Genomic DNA, 12123 nt, shown 5'->3' on the forward strand with positions numbered 1-12123 from the left:
GCCTTTTTTTTTTTTTTTTTACCATTTCAGTACGGTCTTAGATCCAGGTGAGTTTGCCCATAGCAGAATTCCGTATGTCAGATGGGAACTGAAAAAAGCAAAGTATGCATACAGCACGAGAGTTTCATTTATACGGAAAATTTGGAAATTTGTGGTATGTCCTGTGAGACCAAACTGCTGAGGTCATCGGTCCCTAAGGTGGCACACTACTTAATCTAACTTAAACTAACTTACGCTAAGGACAACACACACACCCATGTCCGAGGGAGCACTCGAACTTCCGATGGGAGCAGCCGCGCTAACCATGACAAGGCTCCCCAGACAGTATGGCTACCCGGCGCATCATTTACACGACATCTCAGCTTGTGCAGCAGATATATCACATAGATTTTTGGACAACATGGTTGTGGCGATGAAGCAGCGATTAGTATGATTAATCAATTATTCAAAAACAGTCTTAATCGCATTTGTTATTATTATACCGCCAACCGGTTTCAACCCGACGTAGGGGTCATTTCTGGGCGTTTACACTGTGAAATTACAAGTATCCGTCAGAAAGATTCCATTATGCAACAGCTAAAATTACGTAAATTTAAAATATGTTACCCAAAATATGTTACCCATTGGTCGACTGCTGGTGGTGTCACTCATGTCCACATAACGGCAGGAAACTATGCGAGACTAGCCCTTCGTATGGGCTTAAATAGCGTACGGAGATCACGTGAATAGACGGCAACACCCCCAGCGGCGATCAACGGCATTTAATACAGTTTATTACATGTAATTACTAGTCACCTTGGTTTAACATAAATTTAGGTGACAGTAAATAACAGAAAACGGAACCATTTAAAAAGAGTTACAATTATAGTGTTAATTATAAAATAATAACAAATATTCCGTAGTCAACTCGTAAAAGTCGTAAAAGTATATTACATTATGTGCCATAATATGAAGTAAAACAATTTGTGACACACAATAACTGGTGTTGTCTTGTATTATGATATATCTATCCGTACATTTACGTAGAAAACATTGGGTCAATTTACAAAAACGGCTAATATGGAAGGACTACAACGCCCTCTACTCCTTGTGGTGAGGACGCCGTAGCCATGGATTATAAAGCGTGTATCAGGCGCCCTCTAGTCTGTGTAGCGACTCTTCTCTACCTCCTGTACACAGTAGACGTGCCCCAACCCCCCCTCCAATACACCTCTTGCAATATGCCGATGACATCGCATTCCTCGCCCTCGTTCCTACCCTCCAACCATCCCAACGCCTTCTCCAGAATCACCTTGACCTTTTTGCCTCATGGTGTAACCAGTGGCTCCTGAAAATCAATCCTTCCAAGACCCAGGCAATCATCATAGGTCGTACCACTCGCTCCATCCGGCTCCTGGATTTCTCCCTTACTGTCTACGCCCGTCCTGTCCGCCTCACCTCCACCCTCACCTATCTTGGCCTCACCATTGACCGTCACCTCACCTGGATCCCTCATCTCCGCTCCATCCAATCCAAAGCCCACAACCGCCTCTGACTCCTCACTGGCCTCCACACCTACAAATCCTTAATCCGTCCCATCCCCTGTTATGTCAGTCCCACCTGGATATCAGCCCCCCCCCCCAAATTCTGTAAGTCCCTCCAGATCTGTATACACCTCCCGTCCCCCACGCGGATCCTCTATGACCTCATTCCTTTCCCCCATCTGCTCCTATTCCTCGAACATATCCGCATCCTCTACACCTCCTGCCGCCTTGATCCCCCTCACCCCCTGGTTGCTCCTCGCCTCTCCCATCCCCACCCCCTGCCACGTCGTCACTGTTGTGTCCCCCCTACCCTCCATCTCTACACCCTTCATCTCCTTTCCCAAGGTGGCTTCCACCAACTCCCCCTCCCGGATGATGCCCTCTCTCCCTCCATTTATCCCTCCTATCAGCTCTGATCCTCACTCCCCCTCCTTTCCTCTGTCCTTTTCCCGGGTTCCCTCTCCCCCCTTCCATTCTCTTTTTACCCCACCTCCCCTCTCTCTGCCCCCTTCTCTCCCCCGAGTCCTTTTGCATTTCCCTCCTCTGCCTCTTCTCATTCCCTCTCGCATCTGCCCTGCCCCTCTCCCCCCTTAAGAGTCCTCTCTCTCCTTGGTTCCCCCCCTTTCGTTTTTTCCTCTCCTCCCTCCTTGTTCTTCCCCCTCCTCCAGGTCCCCCCGCCCCCCATCTGCCTTTGGCATGGAGTGTCATCTTTGTGCCGCCATTTTCGTGCAGTGTTTTACAGTGAGTGTTCCGTGTTGTGTCTTTTGGGAAGTTGCGAACAGCCTTCATACTGTCGCTGGGTGTGATTTTTTCATCTCTTGCGAACAGAAACCAGACTGTCGCCATGTTTTTTAATTGTGAATCTACTATGTTACTTGTCTGATTCCTGTGTATTTTATTAACATTGCCAACCCCTTTGCTTTCTGTGTTAGCTTTCCGCATTTTTCCACCATTTTACACTTTAAGTCACCGTTTTATCGCCTGTTTTTCCTGTTTCTTTTCTTCTTCCGTTTTTAAAACAGTCTGTAGGCTGTAGAGCAGCGTACTAAGCTGCTGCCAGCCCGCCCCCTTCGGGAGGAATTGAAAATCAATAAAGGAAAAAAAAACTGTGTAGCGAGAACGCCATATGAACACACCAGCTGCTATAATGACGACGGGCTAGTCTTGCATAGTTTCCTGCCGTTATGTAGACAGGGGTGACACCACCAGCAGTCGACGAATGGGTAACATATTTTAAATTTACGTAATTTTAGCTGTTGTATAAGGGAATCTTTCTGATGTATCCTTATAATTTCACAGTGTAAACGCCCAGAAGATGACCACTACGTCGGGTTGAAACCGGTTGGCGGTATAATAATAATAAATGCGATTAAGACTGTTTTTGAATGATTGAGATATATCACAAGTGAGTCCGTACGTGTATCCCAGCTTAGGCTTTGATTGATACGGAATCCACGAAGAACGACGAGCGCTGTTCCAGGTGCGCCAACCAGGGTGGCCGAGCGGTTCTAGGCGCTACAGTCTGGAATCGCGCGACCGCTGCGTTCTCAGGTTCGAATCCTGCCTCGGGCATGGATGTGTGTGATGTCGTTAGGTTGATTAGGTTTAAGTAGTTCTAAGTTCTAGGGGACTGATGACCTCAAAAGTTAAGTCCCAGAGTGCTCAGAGCCATTTGAACCATTTTTGTTCCAGGTGCGCTATGTGCGGGATGAAGTTCCCCCTGGCGCAGCAGCTGGCCCGCCACGTGCGCGACAAGGCGTGCACGTTTCCCGCGCAGGGAGCTGCTCCAGAGCAGAGCAGGCAGGAGCAGCCGGAAGCAGCGGAGGCGACGTCGGCCGTGGCAGAGGCGAACCCTCCTCAGCAAGTCGCCGAGGAACCTCAGCAGGCCCCAGAGGAGACGGCCGGAGCTCCGCCTCCCTCCGCCGCAGACCGCGACCGCGACCCGTTGTCCACGGCAGTCGCTGTCGAGTCCGAGGCATCGGAGGGGCTGCTCAAAGAACACGCGTGCAGCCAGTGCCCCTACCGCTGCTCCACGCGGGTCGATCTCTTATTCCACACGGTGAGTAGCCTACCTCTGGTCAGCGTTACTCGTCTCTTCTGCCAGCAGTCTGCATGTTGTTGTTGTGGTCTTCAGTCCAGAGACTGGTTTGATGCAGCTCTCCATGCTACTACATCCTGTGCAAGCTTCTTCTGCAACCTACATCCTTCTGAATCTGTTTAGTGTATTCATTTCTTGGTCTCCCTCCACGCTTACATCCAATACGAAGTTGGTGATCCCTTGATGCCTCAGAATATGCCCTACCAACCGATCCCTTCTTCTAGTCAAGTTGTGCCACAAATTTCTCTTCTCCCTAATTCTATTCAATACCTCCTCATTAGTTATGTGATCTACCCATCTAATCTTCAGCATTTTTGTGTAGCACCACATTTCGAAAACTTATATTCTCTTCTTGTCTAAACTATTTACCGTCCACGTTTCACTTCCATACAAGGCTACACTACATACAAATACTTTCAGAAACGACTTCCTGACACTTAAATCTGTACCCGACGTTAACATATTCCTCTTCTTCAGAAACGCCTCTCCATGTCCTTGCCAGTCTACATTTTATATCCTCTCTACTTCGACCATCGTGGGACGTCCTCCCCTTGACGGTTATGATGGCCGATAGATTTGAAGTAGCATATGGATATTCGGTGAGCACCGGTCTCGTTTTTGAAGTACGATACGTCACCCTGACACTGCTGCAGCGGGTGGGCGGTACCGTTTATTTCGCGTCTATAACCGTGTGCGAGAGCTGTATCTCACCACTGCGTCGCAGGTGGACCTCTGCCCACGCCAGTCTGGCGGGCAACGTGATAGCTGAAGAGGCACTGTGCTCTCTACATCTACCGGTTTCTGTGGAACATATTTCACCAGCACCCTCCCACATCAAAGACTTATTGATTGACCTCATTTACTTACCAGTGGACCTTCCGTGGACACGGATGCCCAGCACGTAACATTATTATCGCCTTTACTAACAGCAACAACCCATCAATACGGTCGCTCAACGGCACCCCGATGTTGGCTGGAACACGGCGTGACGTGCGGTCCATGCACCTCTCCTACCTACATCGGTGCGTTCCTTGTGGAACGTGGCTGTGAACGGGAAGTTCGCTACTCGTCAGCGGCTACAGTCCATTCATCTGACGAACGACCCCGTGTGTCTGAGGTGCTCAGTCGTTGATTTGGATGCGCGCCGCCTGACCCGTGACGCGGCTGGCGATTGCTGGTTGCTCACGCCCGGAGTCTGTCTCCCCTGATGATATACTGCGCCCCGTTAACTGGCTAAAAGACATGCCCCTTTACTAAGTATTTCGTGATGCACACAGAAGTTTTGATCCCTGCTGGTGACGATAGATGCGGCTTCCAGCCGCCACCCGAAGCACAGAAACCATTCCGCTAGTTATTTAGGTTCTTTATTTGCGGACCCTCCTGTTCATTGGAGCTTTCCGGACAAGAGACGCTGTTACTGAAGAAGATACCTGGAGCACATTGTAACTAACCTGTTTCTTCGGGTTATTACGTTATTAGTGGGAATGGAAATGCTTATTGATTGTGAAATTAACGTGAGAAGATTAGGGTCGCCACCGATTCTAACCAAGGTTTGGCCGAGTCGGAAAATAAATTAATTTTATCACAGACCAAAAACTCATGACAGTGCATACATTGTGATGTCGCTCATAGGGAACGCGATGTAATTAATAGTATTGCCCGTGCACTGTTCACGAGAATCAAACATTTAAAATAAAATAGATAGTCCATGAACACTGTGCATAAGATCAGCTCCCAGCATCACACCTGAAAATAAGACTTAATCTAAAGCATTTGTTTTATAGTAAAAGGGGAAACTAATCACTGCACCTGTGCGTAAGGAAACGCGTTGGATGTGCTAACGGCAAAGTTAGAAGGTGAGTGGCTTAGGTGCAAGAACGTAACCTCCGAATACAAGAGAAAATTGTGGATAAAATCATTTATTCCTAAGATATGGATGTGAGGCATGTACACAATTCCTGGTAACAATAATTTCTAAAACATTAAAGATAAGCATCGATACATTCACCGTTATAATCTACATCTAAAATCATTGGTGTGAATCATTCATACAACTGCTGTTGCCTGATAAGTGATCGCAATAACTCGTAAAACGGTACACTTTTCGCAGTACACCAGCGTGTCCACGTGGTTTGTGGAGACGCAATTTCTAGGTATTGCCAAATTGCAACAATATCACATCACGCAATCATGAACAGTTAACATGCCTTAAAACAAACATGAGATCGGACAGTTAGTGATGACGGTAGCCCAACGAACTCTAATGTTCAACCACGTGGTTGGCTCCCCACGGGCGAAAGATACATAAAGCAAGGAAAATTTACGAGAAGGCAAAGCTATTAATTATTAGGAAAATAAAAGCTTATACAGGCACAGCTAAAGGCAAACAGACATTCATACAGAAGCGAGTGCTCACTTCTGATCGACACCTTTGCGTGGCGCTCTTCCGGCGGATCCAAGTCTGCTATAGAAATTTACTAAAAATAAAATCTCCCAAAGTTTTGCATTCCTTGCTGCGACAAGGCAAGGCAATCTTTCAGAGTTGAAAAGCGAGACCAAAAGCTAACAGCTCTCCTCTCGCCAAGTAACAACGCGCCACGCGGTCAGTCTAACTCACCCTTTTTCGACTGGAGCACAGCTGTGGACGCTTCCCGTACCGGCGGCGACTGCCTCCCTTTTTCTTCTCCAGCCTGTGCCACCCTCCGCGTGGCCCGGAAAACCCAAAGATGCCATTTCCGCCACCAACCTAACGCAGGTGGATTTCTCACAAGTAGCGCAAACCTCTTTGCCTACTTAACCACTACGAGAGTTGGCTGTTCTGTACAACTGCTGCTGAATCTGTACGACTATCGCAGGCTTTCTTGCAGCAGACTACGCCACCGTCTAGCAAAGTGACACACAACCACATTCATTCAATCACACCACTATGAGAGTTATGAGAATAGGGAAACAAGGAACAGAAAGAGAAATGCTAGTGAAAGTGGGCTACCGGACTAATGAAAGGTGGCTACAGGACCTTTTCAACATTGATCCCCTACGAATGGAATAGGGGGAGAAACCTCACCAACAAACGAGAAGACGGCTCGGACGCTCCGTTGCGGCAGCCGTGACGGCGGGATAGCCAGGCCTCGGGTGTCAACCGCTACCCTACCCACCGTCCTGTTCCAGGAGCGGTTCCCTTTCAAGAAGACAAAACAAAAAAGTTGAAAACAAAAGTCAGTTGAACGCAATTATGCGGTGACAGAGATCCTGAGTTCGAGTTCGAGTCTCGGTCCGGGACACAGTTTCAACCTGCCAGCAAGTTTCATATCAGCGCACACTTCGCTGCAGAGTGAAAATTCCACTGTGGAGTATGACAGCAGTCAAGCACACGCAAAAGCAATAGTAAGCAACGCGTTGTGATACGACGCAGCCCCTCGGCCACTACGGCATGGGTCCCTCGTCTTCTGTTCCAACAAAGTAGGTCCTAAAATTCTTCGTAAGAGAAAAGGAATGAAGCTAGGGGCGGTGCGTGAAGAAACACGAAATTCGAGAAAATAAGGACCGCCCTAGTGTCAAAGCAGTGAGTTCGTGCACTCTATCCAGTTTTTGTCAAGTGCGCGCTTCCATGCATTCATCTGCATCTACATCTACATGGATACTCTGCAAATCACATTCAAGTGCCTGGCAGAGGGTTCATCGAACCACCTTCACAAATCTCTATTATTCCAATCTCGTACAGCGCGTGGAAAGAATGAACACCTATATATTTCTGTACGAGCTCTGATTTCCCTTATTTTATCGTGGTGACCGTTCCTCCCTATGTAGGTCGGTGTCAAAATATTTTCGCATTCGGAGGAGAAAGTTGGTGATTGGAATTTCGTGAGATGATTCCGTCGCAACAAAAAACGCCTTTATTTTAATGATTTCCAGCCCAAATCCTGTATCATTTCTGTGACACTCTCTCCCATATTTCGTGATAATACAAAACGTGCTGCCTTTCTTTGAACTTTTTCGATGTACTCCATCAGTCCTACCTGGTAAGGATCCCGCACCGCGCAGCAGTATTCTAAAAGAGGACGGACAAGCGTAGTGTAGGCAGTCTCCTTACTAGGTCTGTTACATTTTCTAAGTGTCCTGCCAATAAAATGCAGTCTTTTGTTAGCCTTCCCCACAACATTTTCTATGTGTTCCTTCCAGTTTAAGTTGTTCGTAATTGTAATTCCTACGTATTTAGTTGAATTTACGGCCTTTAGATTTGACTGATTTATTATGTAACCGACTTTTAACGGATTCCTTTTAGCACTCATGTGGATGACATTACTCTTTTCGTTATTTAGGGTCAATTGCCACTTTTCACACCATTCAGATATCTTTTCTAAATCGTTTTGCAGTTTGTTTTGATCTTCTGATGATTTTATTAGTCGATAAACGACAGCGTCATCTGCAAACAACCGAAGACGGCTGCTCAGATTATCTCCAAAATCGTTTATAAAGATAAGGAACAGGAAAGGGCCTATAACACTACCTTGGGGAACGCTAGAAATCACTTCTATTTTACTCGATGACTTTTCGTCAATTACAACGAACTGTGACCTCTCTGACAGGAAACCACCAATCCGGTCACATAACTGAGGCGGTTTTCCGTAAGAACGCAATTTCACTACGAGCCGCTTGTGTGGTGCAGTGGCGAAAGCCTTCCGGAAATCCAGAAATACAGAATCGATCTGAAATCCCTTGTCAATATCACTCAACACTTCATGTGAATAAAGAACCAGTTGTGTTTCACAGGAATGATGTTTTCTAAACTCATGTTGACTGTGTGTCAATAGACCGTTTTCTTCAAGGTAATTCATAATGTTCCAACACAATATATATTCTAGAATCCTGCTGCATATCGACTTTTACGATATGGGACTGTAATTTAGTGGATTACTGCTACTACCTTTTTTGGGGTTGGGTTGGGTTGCTTGGGGGAAGAGACCAAACAGCGAGGTCATCGGTCTCATTGGATTAGGGAAGGACGAGGAAGGAAGTCGGCCGTGCCCTTTCAGAAGAACCATCCCGGCATTTGCCCGGAACGATTTAGGGAAATCACGGAAAACCTAAATCAGGATGGCCGGACGCGGGACTGAACCGTCGTCCTCCCGAATGCGAGTCCAGTGTGCTAACCACTGCGCCACCTCGCTCGGTACTACCTTTCTTGATTTTTGGTGTGACCTGTGCAACTTTCCAGTCTTTGGGTACGGATCTTTCGGCGAGCGAACGGTTGTATATGATTAAGTATGGAGCTACTGCATCAGCATACTCGGAAAGGAACCCAATTGGTATACAGTCTGGACCAGAAGGGTTTAAGTTGCTTCTCTACTCCGAGGATATTTACTTCTACGTTACTCATGTTGGCAGCTGTTCTAGATTCGGGTTCTGGAATATTCACTTCGTCTTCTTTTGTGAAGGCATTTCGGAAGGCTGTGTGCCCCGGCCTTGGTGGCCGTGCGGTTCTAGGCGCTGCAGTCCGGAACCGCGGGACTGCTACGGTCGCAGGTTGGATTCCTGCCTCGGGCATGGATGTGTGTGATGTCCTTAGGTTAGTTAGGTTTAAGTAGTTCTAAGTTCTAGGCGACTGATGACCTCAGATGTTAAATCCCATAGTGCTCAGAGCCATTTGAACCATTTTTGAAGGCTGTGTTTAGTAACTCTGCTTTGGCAGCGGTGTCTTCGATAGTATCTCCATTGCTATCGCGCAGAGAAGGGAACACCTGATGAAGACGTCAAGTAATGACGTCGAAATATCGTGTTTGGAAGACGCTGATATCCGGCAGAAAACCCGATTTCCACGAGATGTCAAGGCATTGATTGTTTCTTGCCGCTAGCATACTTCACATACGACCAGAATCTCTTTGGATTTTCTGCCAGGTTTCGAGACAGAAGTTTCGTTGTGGAAACAGTTGCTAAGCGCATAACCGGTATCTCTACTAAAGTTCTTTTCACAGACTCCTAATAGTCCGGAACACGGCGTGTTTGACGGTACGAGTATTCAGTGCCCGTCCTTCGAACTATGACTCTGTGATAAAAACATCAGTGGAGAGATCGGTTATGAACTGTTCGACAGTCAGACATGGCCTCTGTCGACGACGACGGAGGTAGTAGTCGGAAGCTTGGAATTGTACCCGAACTTGACGCGGCTCTCCGCCTGCGCAGGTGCTGCACGGCGCGCCGTCCAAGTCGCAGCTGCAGTGCCCCGAGTGCGGCGCGGTGGTGTCTAAGCGGGCGCTGCGCTCGCACCTGCGCGTGCACACGGGGGAGCGGCCGCTGTGGTGCGCCGACTGCGGCGGCGAGTACCCCAGCCGCGCCGCGCTGCTGGCGCACCAGCAGCGCGCGCACTCCAAGTTCGCGGCCGCCCCGGTCGCGCCGTGCGCCGTCTGCGGCTTCCGCGCCGCCAACGCCGTCACCATGCGGCGGCACGCGCGCCTCCACGCGCCCCGCCCCAGGAACTTCGTCTGCGCTAAGTGTGGCAAGGCCTTCTACGACAAGTGAGTACGCCGGCCTGGCCGCACGCATTTATTACAACATGAAGACCATCAAACTTGTTTGTCAAATTCTTTGTCTGCTATCCACAGATTTGTCAAACAAACGCAGACGTATCAAAAATGTTTCTAAATGTACCCGCATTTTTGAGCAGCAGTCGCCAAGTGCCGGATGATCAAAAAGTCAGTATAAATTTGTAAACTGAATAAATCACGGAATAATGTAGATAGAGAGGTACAAATTGACACACATGCTTGGAATGACATGGGGTTTCATTAGAACCAAAAAAACACAAAAGTTCAAAAAATGTCCGACGGATGGCGCTTCATCTGATCAGAATAGCAATAATTAGCATAACAGAGTAAGACAAGTCCGCAGTTATGGTGAGGCATTGGCGTCAGATCTTGTCTTTCAGCATCCTTAGAGATGTCGGTCGATCACGATACACTTGCGACTTCAGGTAACCCCAAAGCCAATAATCGCACGGACTGAGGTCTGGGGGCCTGGTAGGCTAAGCATGATGAAAGTGGCGGCTGAACAGACGGTCATCACCAAACGACGCGCGCAAGAGATCTTTCACGCGTCTGGTAATACAGCTTCACTAAAAGCGCCTTTCCAGGTAACGTCCACATGCTGCGACTGCTAGCGCTCTCTCTCTCATTACAGCTCCTTTTATACACGATTGTCATGCGCAGTCACTGACGTTTTGCTGTCCTGCGCCATCTGTTGGACTTTTGTGAACTTTTTTCGGTTCTAATAAAACCTCATGTCATTCCAAGCATGTGTGTCAATTTTCACCTTTCTACCTACATTATTCCGTGTTTTGTTAAGTTTTCAAATTTATACTGACTTTTTGATCACCCGCTATTTTGACTAGAGTTGCGCTGCGCCGAAACTACACGTCGGTACGAGGATGAGTAAAATGAAAACCCTAAATATTTTTTAAAATGTTAGTTATTGTGCAGAAGTGGTACAAAGCTGTATCACTTTTCAACATAATCTCCCCCACGCTCAGTTCAAGTCCTCCAGCGCTTACAAAGCGCATAACTTCCTTTAGAAAAAATATTCTTTTGGTAATCCGCGAAACCACCCGTGCACCGCGTGGCGTACCTCTTCATCAGAACGGAACTTCCTTCCTCCCATTGCGTCTTTTAGTGGTCCGAACATATGGAAATCACTTGGGGCAAGGTCTGGTGAGTAGGGTGGATGAGAAAGACACTCAAAATGCAGGTCTGTGATTGTTGCAACTGTTGTAAGGGCAGTGTGTGGCCTTGCATTGTCATGTTGCAAAAGGACACCTGCTGACAGCAACCCACGTCGCTTTGATTTTATTGCAGGCCGCAGATGATTTTTTAGGAGATCTGTGTATGGTGCAATGGTGACAGTGGTCCCTCTAAGCATGTAATGCTCCAAAACGACGCCTTTTTCGTCCCAAAAGAGAGTCACCATTACCTTCCCTGCTGATGGTTCTGTTCGAAACTTCTTTGGTTTTGGTGATAGGGAATGGTGCCATTCCGTGCTCGCTCTCTTAGTTTCCGGTTGGTGGAAGTGAACCCAGGTTTCGTCCTCAGTAACGATTCGTGCAAGGAAGCCATCACCTTCTCGTTGAAAGCGCCGAAGAAGTTCTTCACAAGCATCAACACGTCGTTCTCTCATTTCAGGTGTCAGCTGCCGTGGCACCCATCTTGCAGAGACTTTCTGAAACTGGTGCCCATCATGCACAATGTGGTGTGCTGATGCATGACTAATCTGTAAACATGCTGCAATGTCATTCAGTGTCATTCGGCGGTTTTCCTTCACTGTGACTTCAACTGCTGCAATGTTCTGTGGAGTCACAACACGTTGTGCCTGACCTGGACGAGGAGCATCTTCCACTGAAGTCACGCCATTTTCGAACTTCCTACTCCATTCTTAGACTTGCTGCTGTGACAAACGTGCATCACCATACTGAACCTTCATTCGTCGATGAATTTCAATAGGTTTCACACTTTTACT

General features: G+C 47.6%; 1 protein-coding gene across 1 annotated transcript in view; it reads left to right on the top strand.

Moving 5' to 3' along the window:
* The window catches only part of LOC126227854 (zinc finger protein 628), an 830164-nt gene that overhangs the window by 409233 nt on the left and 408808 nt on the right, over nucleotides 1-12123 (top strand). The window contains exons 10-11 of the mRNA XM_049942260.1: nucleotides 3216-3582; nucleotides 9802-10133. Of these exons, the coding sequence (XP_049798217.1) occupies nucleotides 3216-3582; nucleotides 9802-10133 (699 nt within the window). The remainder of the gene's footprint in view (nucleotides 1-3215; nucleotides 3583-9801; nucleotides 10134-12123) is intronic.

Source organism: Schistocerca nitens, chromosome 1 (assembly GCF_023898315.1).
Source record: "Schistocerca nitens isolate TAMUIC-IGC-003100 chromosome 1, iqSchNite1.1, whole genome shotgun sequence".
In the NCBI taxonomy this organism is placed as follows: domain Eukaryota; kingdom Metazoa; phylum Arthropoda; class Insecta; order Orthoptera; family Acrididae; genus Schistocerca; species Schistocerca nitens.